The sequence below is a fragment of the Aplidium turbinatum genome, chromosome 5 (assembly GCF_918807975.1).
Source record: "Aplidium turbinatum chromosome 5, kaAplTurb1.1, whole genome shotgun sequence".
NCBI classification, from domain to species: Eukaryota; Metazoa; Chordata; class Ascidiacea; order Aplousobranchia; family Polyclinidae; genus Aplidium; species Aplidium turbinatum.
In genome coordinates this window covers 10921430-10935031 of record NC_137476.1, presented here as the reverse complement: position 1 = coordinate 10935031, position 13602 = coordinate 10921430, and the positions used below count along the sequence as shown (strand labels likewise).

General features: G+C 38.8%; 1 protein-coding gene across 1 annotated transcript in view; it reads left to right on the top strand.

Moving 5' to 3' along the window:
* The window catches only part of LOC145769850 (protein phosphatase 1 regulatory subunit 12A-like), a 42971-nt gene extending 31517 nt beyond the window's left edge, over nucleotides 1–11454 (top strand). The window contains exons 18-21 of the mRNA XM_082581396.1: nucleotides 1164–1220; nucleotides 2282–2371; nucleotides 3011–3205; nucleotides 7970–11454. Of these exons, the coding sequence (XP_082437522.1) occupies nucleotides 1164–1220; nucleotides 2282–2371; nucleotides 3011–3205; nucleotides 7970–8056 (429 nt within the window). The 3' untranslated portion in view covers nucleotides 8057–11454. The remainder of the gene's footprint in view (nucleotides 1–1163; nucleotides 1221–2281; nucleotides 2372–3010; nucleotides 3206–7969) is intronic.
* Nucleotides 11455–13602: the final 2148 nt, after the last annotated feature.

Sequence of the window (13602 nt, the reverse complement as noted above, 5' to 3'; positions counted from 1 at the left end):
ATTGACACTTTCAGAAACTCATGTTTTACTGTAATCCTGATCCGGTTACCTAAATCCACCGTTTTTGGTACTTTTATCGCTTATGAAAATATTCCTCACAAAATCTTGTTTTTGCCTCCCTGTTATTGCCTGTCTGGCTACGTCACTGCCTGCTCGTGCAGGAAGAACAAGGCGAGTGCCAACTTCAACTCTCACAAATAGAACTTCGACAATAACTGCAATTGCTTCCACTGAACCAAAAGATGACTGCGGTAACGAGTCGTTCTATGGTGGCCACTCGTTTTTCAATATACTTTCTAATTATTTTCCAACTTGGTTGAAACTTTTCATTATTGCGTCTGCACAACTGAATAACTGGACCTAAACATAATGTTTTTCTAAACTTTCACACAACTACCATAGATGACGCGAAGCCAGTTTTGCAGACTGTTCATGTCAATACCACATCTATACTTTCTATTGATCAAACATGCCAATTGAGTGTGGACTTCAATAACACAACGTACTTTCATGCAAAATAATCGAGACAGTTTAGTCCTCAGCTGTGTGTGAGCTATGTCCACTTCGGACTTGTACTGGCGACTGATAAGACAGATAGCTTATTAATCGCAATGGCAAGCTTTAGTAAATGTAAACAGGAAAACTACGATGGAGTTTAGGACAGGAAGTGACGTCAGATGGGTCGTTGCATTCGCATCAGTCAGAGCATGACCGTGCCCGCGCTTTTTTAGTTCGTGACAAAGTTTTTTGTGGTGCCCTATCGCCAACTACCGTGTTCATTTTATTCAGTTGTCGCTAATTTGTAAGCTTACAACTTGACTTTGTCACTGTTTGCTTTCTTCAACACTGTTGCTTCAACGTTGGTTTTACGTTGTCAGACGTTTATCAAACGTGAAAAGGCAGTGTTTGTCATTTCAACACACTCAAGTACAAAAGGTTAATCTCGTTACAAAGACTGCACGATCCGTAAGCAAACAGAACACGTGAAATGTGGTTTTCCCATTGATCATCAACTTGGAAAAGCTACTTCTTTTGCATCGTTTTAACGTTGCCACACGTTGAAACGATGCAAAAAAAGCAATTTTAGTTAGACAGTTGCCGTACCCTAAATCTTGCTTGTCATTTTTTCACTGTCGTATATTTTTATGCTTTATTTTTTTTAGAACATAAGCGATGAGGATGGTCCGAAAAGCAACAATGATACAACAGACCCTGTCAAGGTATGCACTCTGCACCATGTACTTGTAATTATTATCGTACTGTTTCTCTTTGCTTCAGTCGTTGTTGTGTTTATCAAGCAAAGCAATTGTTTATAATTGATAGGTGATTTTTAGTTAACAGCCATTTGTTTAGCTTTCAGCATTTTTAGTTTCAATGTAGTTGTTGGCATTCAAAACAACGTGCTGTACAAAATATGTCACAATCTTATGTGTTTCATGTGACCATTGCTGTGACTTTCAAGAAGTGGAACGCGGCTATTTGCAGTTGTAAAAACCAGGATTGTTTTTGGAATCCGGGGCATTGAAATATGCTGATATGACTTTCACATTCTGTATCTTTGAAAAAAAAGTGTCATAAAAGACAATAATTGTATAGAATAACATTATTCAAACATGTGATAAAAATAACAAGAGGACAAATAGAAACGCTTTCGGCACAACTCAGTGCCTTTTTCAAGAAAAGAAACCAATGCATCATATTCTGCATGATTTTGAAAAAAAATTAAGACAAAACTCGAAAAATGAAAGACACACACAAATATGTGGTTTCCACTTTTGTTGGTCCCTTTCTTTTTACGATCAGCCACTAAGATGATTCTTGCTTTGGCTACATTTTGATGGAAAGCTCTCATTTAATGGAACACGAGGTTTAGTTCCGATTACCACTTACTATGTAATATCACTCCTGGGACCACCACTGTGGCCGCTCTGCGGATCCTAGTCGGCTAAATGCCAGAGTTAATAGGTGAATTAAGAAAGTGTTTAAAGTAGGGTTACCCCCTATAGGCCTATACTGGATACCATTATCAACTAAATCTTTGCAGCAACAAAAATGGACTGTTTGAAAAACCCACCAGTTCTGATGAGAACATGTTGTTGAAGGTAACTTTACCGTCAGAAGCTCGTTAGCGGCACCGTTTAATCAACAGAACTGAAATAGCTAAATTTAGTTCTTGTTTTAAAAACTGGATGACTTCATTTGGTAGCGGTGTAGTTCCTATATCACTAAAAATAACTTATCTTGTACAGAGTGCGTTAAAAGTTTTTTTTTTACTTACAAGGTTCGTTCCGGGCTTAAGAACAGCGACTCTGACCTCTCCAGATACTCCACCACTACCTCTGAGAAACAAGATGATAAAGATTACAAGAAAGTGAGTTGTTTACAAGATGTTTATCTGAAAGTGATCGCCCTTGTGTGGTTGTGTTTTTAAGAGGTGGATGATTTGCAGTTTAGTGGAAAACTCCAGACGAGACTCTTCTTTCTTCACAAACTCAACTATATGTTCCTCGGCAGCCGATTGGACTGCGATAGACACCGCTCTCAATTCTTGCTACAATCGGTTGCCGAGAAACATACAGTTGATTGGATGGTCTAAATGGCTAGCGTGGAAGCTACACCGTTATGGTTAGCGAATCGCAACTGCTCGCTGTACTAGTGAGTGATCACACTGATCAGCCTTGTGCTGATAGCCGGGAAGAACGCTCCTTTCTTCACAATTGCACTCAACGTTGAGTTTTACGCTTTGTTTGTTAATGAACAGTGCTCCTTGGTTGCAATGCATATATCAGATGTGCTTCGATTTGTATTTACAGTATGTGACATAATAGCCATTTCCGTTTCCACCTTTAGGCATGTCATTAATGTCTTTTGAAAGTCAGCCACATGCTCTCAAGAGGCGTCGACCTTGCTACTAGCGTCATTCTGTTGTGTTCACCACTCGGCCACGCATCCGATTTACCAATGCATCGGCATAGGTTCAGAAAAATATCTGCTTTGAGATGTATTTCAGCTCTATGACGAACAAATAACCGAAACCACGAAACTAAAAAGCGACTTGTCGGAAGCTAGACGGCTCATTGACGAACTTGAAGTCAAACTCGGTCGCGTTGATGACGTTACCACTCAGCGGAGAGCCATTGAAAGCGAGCGCAGAGAAAGAAGAGCCGTGGAACGAAAACTCGCCGAAGTCGAGAAAAAATTAATGGTATGATTTTACTTTATATATATCTTGTGTGTTGTCGCCCTGAACAAGTTTCTCTGCAATTGATGTTAACACAACTTTAGCTAAGGGTCGGACGCAAATAGCTTAGCTCAGTACTTCCTAACTGGTGGGTCGCGAAGCATTTCTAAATGTTACTGAATGTTAAAATTTTCTAAAAAATACCGACATTACTATGGATCTTACAAGCCGCAGTTTTTTCTTGAACAGTACTGCGCCTTCGCTACTCTTATCTTCACTTCATTTGTTGACTTTCCATTCTCATGAATTGTGCACCCTGTTTTCTATTAGATTGAGAAATTATTGCATTATCATTACGTAATAATTATGCAACAAATGTAACAAATATGTAACAATTAGATGCGTGGTGTCGCATTAACTATTTCAGTACGTACGCCAGTAGCAAAGATGCCATAATAAAGACGTCATATCTCATTGTGGGTCGCACAATAAAACTTGCATTAAAAGTGGGTCGCGAACTGAAAAAGGTTGGGAAGCACTGGCTTAGCTCATTCAATCTCGGTTGGGGTGCTTGACAACGCAAGTGAACATTAAGATTTTGTCAAAAATCGTTTGGTTGCTGTAACATTACGAAGGTGATGAATGTTGCTCCTTTTGTAACGATACAAGACTGGCAACGTTTGCGGACTTGCCAATTTCACAAAGCATCAAGCTCACTTATATGATTTGCACCAAAGTATACTGTTCTGTTTCATCAGTATGTCAGACCCACAATTCTGTGTATTTTGTATGAATTTTGTTGATAAAATAGTATATTACAATAAAACTAAAGAGATTTATTCATCTAAACTTATATTTTATTCCAAACTAATAGATATCTGTGTGTCATCTATAAATTGATAATACACCAGTATGTATTAGTAGTATGTGATTACTGTATTAACTATTTTTCTACTACATATTATTATTGGTTATAGTAAATTTCATAGAATATCTCAAACTTTTTAATAATCTTTTGAATATCTCAAACCAGTGTATCTTTTTATAACGTCACAATATATAACAGATACTGCTTTGAATTTGAATTGTTTGTTACTATAATTACATGAGCTGCACTGTTTCTCTCTATTTGACTTTTTTGTAAATTACTTTGAGCCTGTTCGTAAAAGTTCAATGTGACTCTGTCTATTAGAGCCGAATAACTAGGGTTGCAAAATTCCGGGAATTTTCAAAGCCGAAACTTTCTATGGAAGTTTGGGGAATTAACGGGAATGTTGGAGAATTTTCGGAAACTTTCAAAACAATCTTAATTTGATGTTGAAACAGGAAAATAATGGCCTTATACTGTTTAGATTAAAAGTATAACAAAATATGTATAAAAAAATACTTAAGAACATACAAACACATTGTTTAGTTTAATAACTCCAAAAATGAATCATCACCAATCTGTTTTTTTACAAAGAAAAACAATACTGAGTCAGTTACAAAGTCGTTGTTCTAGTTGCTGCCAGTTACCATCTCCTCCTGCTCAGCTTCTTCAGAGGATGTAGCGTCATCGACATCATCTACTGTGCTGGCAGCGTCATGGACCCCAGAGTCAACTTCAATTTTAGTTGACTTTTCTTCACAGGGCTCCAACAATGCCAACTTTGACCTGACTGATATTAGTTTTTCCACCCTTTCATTTGCGAGCCTATTGCGGACCTTGGTGTGAGTGTTCCCAAATATGATCAGTGTTTTTTTAAATATTGAAAAAGTATGCATAAGCCTCATTCTTAATTAACACCAAATTAGTGTTTATAATAATTAAAGAAAATAAGAAATGCTTAAGATAGGTTTTTAATATTGTTTCTGGTTGATGAAATATTTGACAAATGTTTTAAACATAATAAATGCCAAATGAAAAATCCCAATATTCCCGGGTCCTTCAAAATTCCCGGAAACTTTCTACCCCTTTACAACCCTACGAATAACTATTGCCATGTAATTTTTGCGCGACTTTTGGCTTGCCAAATTGCTCTTCACTTGACTCCTATGTTTTTGCTTACAAAAGGATCTTCGTGTTTTTGTTACACTTTTTAATGTGGTTTACTGTGCAAACTCTTCATTCAGGCGAACAGTGAAGAAGGAGAAAGTCTTCTTTCTCAAAACAAGACTCTGATGCAAGAAAATCTCTCTTTGACGAGACTTGTAAACAAATTAAGTGAAACTGACTCTTCCAAGTCCAACATCACCTCGTCTATGTCTGAATTGAACAGTAATAAAAAAGCCCCCGTTGAACAGTATGGGCTTAAAGGTGCTAAAAAACACATCAGTTTTTCCAATAAGCAAGAGGAGGAGGATAGTATAACTCCAAGAGGAGAGGATATGGGAACGTCAGTCAGAAGATCTTCGCAAGAGTTGGCCAAAAATTACAATTCTGAACGAAAGTCTTCATATCCCAGTCTTCAAAAACCATCATCCTACTCGTCATCCTCTCGTTTCACGAAAGCTGCATATCCTCCTGAATCGGCTTATTCGTACAAATCTGATTCTTCTGATCGACTCCAAGCAAGTGGAAGATCATCTGAGCATCATGACTGGTCTCCATCTCGTCCTATATCCTCTTATTCTGGCTCCTTGAAGGGCAACAAATCAAAATCTTCAGTCTCTTCATCAATCCCTTCGTATTCTTCCAAGTTTAACACTGTTCCTGGACCTTCATCTCGCAGCAATTTCAGCGTTTTTCCGTCTTCCAGCAGGAGTAAACTCCCATCTTCTCCGAGTCGAGCATCTGACAAATTTGTAGGAGAAGCGAGCAACAAAAAACAAACTTTTTCATCGCCAGCGTATAAAAGTCGAGGTTATGAGTCTAATCCTCTTTCGAAAAACCGTCCTCCACTTTCCTTCTCCTCCGCTGGATCCAAGCGCGTTGGTAACTTGATGGACACATACCGGGGTACTATCAAGCCTTAGCAGTCAGACATTTGGCGGCTGTTTGGAATCAGCCGTTTTTACAAACAGCCGCCCTTATTGTAACGGAACAGGACGAAGGTGACCAGTTACTTATATGCTCGCATCGGTTCAGTGTGGAGAGTTAATTCATTTCTTTCATTTTGGGTTTATCTTGATCAATAGCACAAAAGAACCGCAAATTGTGCATCAGCATGCACCCCATCGAGTGGATGTAAAAGCGAGGGTTTTCCATCCACTCGATGGCCATCGGTTTTGTGAGCTTTGAATTTCATTTCAACAAGAATCATGACATGAGTTTGGCGATTTTATTTAACAAGGAACCGCGTTTTGCTTGTTCAATTTGTTGGGTACCTCTACCAATAGCTGGTGTCAATTGCGTTGATTTTCCCAATTTGACGCACAATTCAGTCTTCAGAAGAAGCGACAACTTATATTTTTGCATGGAGCTGCAGTAAAACGGTTGGGAGTTCGCGTTCAATAGTGATCTTCAACACAATCTCAATGGAAGCCATTTTGTGTACGTTTTGTATCCATTAATTAAAAGTTTTTCTGATGTTTGCATGGGCCTGGGAAAGGCAAATTATGCATGCGTAATGATATCTTCATCTATCGGGGTCAGGAAATGACCATCTGATAAAAGTTTTTCACTTTTTGCTTCGAAGGCACATCTCATTAATCACTCTGCGCGTCACAATTGATGCTAGCGCCTGCAACCCCAAAACAATCGCTTGCGAGAAACTAAATTTCCGCGAGTGAGCTATGGCATTGGTTTTATTCTCCATTGATCCAACGTACTGAAGATAGTCTTTTTTGTTAATCGGCCTTTGCTTATTTATTAACGGAATTACATTGTTCTATCAAAGAAAATTATTAACTGCGCATTTTTTTGTGATGAATACATTTCATTAGTAGAACGGTTTTGCTCATAAAGCATTTCCAGCTTCACAAATGCCGTGATTCCTCCGTATTAGTTTCTAGGGCTTAACCATTTTGCTAAATGCGGTTCCAAAACATGTCGATGATCGTGGAAGATGTTTGAGGACACCGTTTTTTTTGTCGTGTGATAGTTTAGGAGAGCAGTTCATACGGGAGGTCACAGCTGATCAAGCATGGTCAAGCTGTTAAAGATGAAGAAGTTTGGGTGAAAGTTAGAATATATCTTTCTCGGGCTTTAAACAAAATTTTTGCACAGCAAGTTTTGTAATAGGAGATGCTGTCTGTTTTTCAGTTAACTTTATCAAGACTTTCTACTTTTTTTGAAAGTTGAAATTTTGTTCAATAATTAATCAAGAATTGTCTGCAATGTTTCGTGATTTATTCATTGAATGATATGATTTTGCTGTTTTCGTTCAACTAACAAGGTTGATTGATTCCAGCCAACAAAATTGTTCCTTTTTACATCAACGTAACAAGGAACAATCTTGCAGGTTTGGATGATATTTGCATCCCAGTTGCAACAGCTTTCTGTATCAACGTTGATTCGATGTACAGAAACACCCACATACATTGAAACCAATGGTGGTATAGAGAACAGACTGGACATTGATTGACATGTTGTTGATGACGAAATTCTTTTCGTTTTTTGAAACTTGTTATTATTACCTTCATTATGGTGTTTTCTTTTACATTATTTTAACGCATTTTTATGAAACTCTGCGATTATTTAAACAAAAAACACTTAAACAGGTATAATCAGAAATTGTTTGAATCGATCAAATATGTCTTTCCAGGCAGCAAACCAGTACTTTTACCTTTTTTATGATTTAATGTAAAGAAGGACTAATTTGCTGACAATTTGGTAGATCAAAGTCTAAAGAAGTGTTGTTCTTCCAGGCTCTTACAGAACTTAAGACGGATAATCAACGTTTGAAAGATGAAAATGGAGCCTTGATCCGTGTCATAAGCAAGCTGTCAAAGTGAAATTTCTTTTTTGCACACTCGGTGACGATAGGCTGAGTGCTCTTCACGCCCTTCTTCATCAAAAAATGAACGAACTGTTTGTGAGAGCGATCTTCCGATTGGATGTTGTGAGGATGATGAACAGACGAGGTCCACCGGTCGCGCTTCGTTTGTTGCAGAGGTGCAACAGGGGCTGCCGCACGCCCAGCCAGCAAAATCCGTCATTTTTACGTTTGACGGACATTAAAAATGACGGATTTTGCCAGGTGCCCTTACTCGTACAGTAATATGTCGTGTTTCTGGCTTTATCGAATTTGTTAGAAACTACGTGTGATCACACAGAAACTAGTTGAATGAATTCTATTCGCAGAATGTCATTTTAAGAAGTTTTTTTATGTCTTTGCATTTGGTTTGTTTTCGCAGAGTGTTTCTTCATTCGACCAACCTTGGGCGTCGCCATTATAGCATCTGGACTGGAAGCCAAACGCTAGGCCTCATCTTGCACGGCAAACAGGATTGCCATATTAGCGGTTTTAACGACAAATTTTAGAAACTTGACGTTTTTTTAAATACATTTTCAGATTAAAATGTGGCACGGTCGCAACACCTTAGGCTATGGTAGTAATCATGCTGTTGACAAAATCAACCCAAAATGCAATATTATGAAAAGAATCAAGATTCGGAAAACGTTGCCTTTTCAAACCTAATGTTTTGTAAATAGGCTACTGCGCATTGGTAAAACATAGTTTTTTAAACTATTTACAATGCTGAAAAAATTTAGAAAATGCTAAATTCAAAATAGCCTGCCAAACGCATTAAAAAACGTTCAAAATTGTAATATTTGGCGTTAAAACCGGCAATATGGAAATCCTGTTTGCCGTGCAAGATGAGACCTAGCGTTGGCTTCCAGTCCAGATGCTATAATGGCGACGCCACGGACCAACGAACAGTCCAGCAACAAAAATGAAATCCCAGAATGCAAAAATTAAAGTCACATTTCAAAAACGAAACTGGTAAAATTAATACAATGAAGATGAAAGTAGTTTGCTTCAGGAAACGTTTTATGAACAATTGGTTGAATTTCTGTATATCGGTGGCCTTGTTTTAAGTATCGGATCGTTCCAACTGCTTTGATCGCATGATTCATGTTGCATGGTTCTAGCATAGCAAGCGCGCCACAATGGAAGCACTCAATTTCGACACGGCTGATCAGCCATTGTTAACTACATTTTTAACAGTTTAGAAATGGTACGCTTGGAGATGCCGGTTACAGAAACGACATCTGATTGATCTGGCCAACGACAAAGCAGTTTCACAATACTCGGATCACAGTGTCCGTCTTATGCTCATGTTGGTGGCTGTGATACTCTCCCATTGCCAATATGCTCCCAGCGAGCAAATCCATTTTTTACATTGATTCAACATTTGCCGGTGTTGAATCAATGTAAAAAAGTGGTTTGCTCGTTGGCTGCGACTTCTGCATGGACTCCACTTCCCTATTCCTTTCAGCAAATTTCATTATTTTTACGGGAACTTAGCGTTTCAGCGATGGAAGATGATAGATTGTCAGCCAGTACACAAAAGCCTGATGTTAATGAATTGCATTTTTATGTTGGATCAACAAAAATACAAGGGCTTACAGTTTAGGCTTAAGTGTACACTTTTGAGACGTTTCTGAAAACGTGTAGTGTGTGAAGACCTCAAATGCTGCCATTGTTAGCTCGTTTGTTACTATGCTTTGCTCCAAAAGAAGAGACCAGAAAGTGGTATTGATCCCAGACAGCAGATAAGTATTTTTTTGCATTGGTTCAACGCATGCCGACAATCAATGTAAAAAAAGGACCGATTGTTCTAGCTGTGATATGACTGACACTCCAGTGATTTAAAAACATGAAGAAAGTGTTTTGAAGCCTCGAAAAAACACGAGATTTTTGACTTGTTGTTACATCTCTCAACAGGCACTCACTTAAATGCTGCAGCACGTCGTAAGTTTTGTTTCAACCACGTTTTTCGTGAAACCTCCACTCCAGGTTCATTGCAGTACCGATTCGTGTATTTCCCTTTCAATGTTAGTACGTAGAGTATTGTTAGTACGTTTCAGAATTGGTGCAAACCATTAAATTGCACCAAGTTTTTTCTCCAACAACAACATATCTTTTGAAACTATCTTAGTTTTGTTTATTGTGTTTTTAAAAAATCTAAAATCATGTTTTATTCTTTGTTGTGAAATTCTTTTGGGTTGTCGGCGTTTGACTCTTTGGTTTGTTATCTGCCCAGACAGCAATATTTGTGTGGATTTTGCTGTCTGGCTATGGATGTCAATAGCCTACAACGTTTATTATTGTTTGGTTTATCAACAAAGTCATAAAATCGGTTATTTTTACATTATTTCAATGTCTAATAGACGTTGAATAAAAAATGCTAGGTTTTGTGGCCTTAAAATCCCTTGTAATTTAGCTTCCATGTTTCCAGCCAACAAAAGTTGTCCTTTTTACGTCGACGTTGAAACGATGTAAAAACTTCAGCATTTGTTCGGCTGGACAAGCAATTTCCACTTGCCAGTAGTGCCTTGCTCACCACATCTCCAGCCAGCAAATCAGTCATTTTTTACATTGAATCAACGTAAAAATGATGTATTTGCTGACCGAGACACTTCAGTCCGCTCACAACGCGCATCTCTTGCTTGTCAGAACTCATCCCAAAACTAAACGTTTGTCTCACTCACTAAATTGACCCGACGTTTGTTCAATCATGGAAAGACGTAACTTCTTATTGAAAAGAACAAATGTGAAACCAGTGTCAAGAAGAGTACAACTAACTTTTATCTTCAAACGACTGCTGTAATTTGTTAAACAAAAGTATAGATTTTATATATAAAAAAGAACAAGGTTTATTAAAGGCCTTTTATCGGATAAACGATTTGAATAGTTCTTGGCCGTCGTATTTTTTCTGTTTTGACGGGATGTTTGGTTTTCCAATAGGTACAATACGTCAGCAAGACTCAGTCCAAGGTAATCATTTGTTTTTCCATCTACAGAATCTTGTTTTATTTCATTGAGAGACCGTAAACGCATGTCACAACTATTGCCAATTGCTTGGCGCAGCATTATCATGGGACTGTTCAAATAACACGTGACAGCTGACGGAGTTGTCTGAGCCATCATATTACGTATTATTGGTTTACTAAAAAGCGTCATACAGAAAAGTGAAACAACGTAATATATTTGAACACCCTCTGATGTCTACTCAACGTTGCCGGATCGACGGAAAATTCTTTACTGCATTATTTGTCTTGTTTGCATCTACACCTGGCGGTGTATCACACTTTCCGCCACTGGCACATGCTTGTATTCTTATTAAAGTTTTACTGCTTTTCTTACGCTATATGATCATATTGAACAAATTAAATCATTTTAGAAATCTGATCGTGTGCTGGTTCTCTAACTTGATTCAAAATATCGCACAGAACTGCACCTTTTTAGACACTTTTATGGGTTACACAAGTCACTCGTCGTATCCATGATTACGTCCACTGGTTTCAGAGTTTGATTAGACCAAGAAGATTGGAAGGCAATCTTCCTGTCCAGTGTCCACTTTCAATCATGTCATCAAGGGTTGGATCCGCCAACAGCGGATCTTTCAAGCGGCCGATTAAGCTAAGTTAATCGAGGATATGCGTTTGCGTATAAGTTAATGTAAAATTTACATAGGATTACGCTTGGTGCATGAGGAAAAAAATAGTCCGCGAAAATGATATCCAACCAACTTTTAGTGTCTTACCAAAAACACAGCCTCGTGCTCTTGTACGAGACAACCACTTTCAGAGGGCCATATAGCGTGTCTCGAACCTACGATACGTCGACTGTTGTAATCCTTCCTCGTAGCTGAATGTATGGCACGTACAGTGAACAGTGAAGTTTCCTAAACCGAACCAACAGAACCTCGCACACTAGTGAGAATGTTGGAACGACCTTCAGTGACATTTGCCAAGTGCCGGATTAAGGAGGGGCGGACTTGGGGGCCCCCACCTCAAAGAAAAAAATCTACTAATTTTTTTAGTTGCACAGCTGGAGATTACTGCTTTAATTCGTATCTCAAACAAGCAAGGGCGGCTCACCCATTTGTGCTGCGGTGCTGCAGCACCCCTGCCCAACCCCAGTTATTCAATTCTTCTTCGTTTTTTTTTTTACAAAAAACATATTTATTTGATACTTTCATATCCGAAAATGGTACGGATTACGGGTCAAAGTTATGATAATGCTGCCAATGTGAGTGGCAAGTAGGCTATAACAGTCTTCAAGCTCTTCTGCGCGAGAAATGTAGTGTAGCTCATTATGTCCCTTGCACAGCACATTCACTTAATTTAATCGGTAGCCTAAATGTCCTTTAGAAACATGCCGTTCTACCGCTGAGCTTTTTGAATTGTTGCAAAGCCTTTATTCATGGCTCGTCTCGTCTACTCATCGTTGGCAAGTCCATCGAAAATTCCTAGGTGGTTTGCCTGTTATGAAGACATTATCTAATACAAGATGGTCAGTTAGATATGATGCAGTTCTTCTTCTATTGAGTCTTCTATAAAGTTCGTTGATACACCACAAATTGACACATTCTTCCGCAACGGAGTTTACACTAACGGGTCCCACCTACTGCACCGGGTGGCAAGCCGAGGGCAAACAAGAAGGTGATCCGCTGCATAGGCGTAGCCAGGGGGGGCGAAAGGGGCCATGCCCCCCTCAATTTTCCAAGTTTGGATTCCAAAATTGAACCCTTTGTTGAAAATATAATAAAGTTTGTAGAAATTTATATCGTTTTCCAAGACATCTGGCTATTAACACCCCCAAGGACTTGTTTTAGACACACAGAAAGACACCAATAAATTTTGCAAATCGTAAATCGCGCAAAATTTACGCGATTTACGTTTCTTTGAACTAATTTGTGGAAGCAATTTCAGAATTCTTACTCTGTTGGGTTTTTGTGTAGTTATTGAGTTTTTGTGTAGCTGAGTTTTTAGTGTTCTCTAATTTTAGCCGCAGTTTTTGCCCGTTCGTGTGTAAGAGCTATCTTTAATAAGTTAATAGCTGTTTATTTGCTAATAAATTTCATGCAAATATTACCCTAAAAGTGTTTTCAGGAAGCGCCATAATCCATTATTTGAGTGTAATTTTTTAAAAAATTTCCGGGGGAGCATGCCCCCGGACCCCCTAGAATACGCGTGCCTTCGGCACGCTCTAACCCCCCTACCACTTTTATTGCTTCAACCCACCAGGATACGCCACTGCACATCAAGTGGCAATGGCTTTAAATCAAACACTGTGTTGTTCTCTTCAATTCATCAAATATTTGGCCCCCCCAAAAAAAATTTTCTGGTTACGCCACTGGTCCGCTGTTTGGGGCTCGGTGCCACAGAATACATACAGTACAACTGGGCCCGTGTAGTAACCCCACTCCACCATTCATTTTTACCGAAAAATGTCGCTTGATAAAGGGCCCCCACTTTCAGCTCAGCCCAGGGCCCCATAAACCCTTAATCCGGCCCTGCATTTGCCTGAAGAAGATTGCGCGTTGTG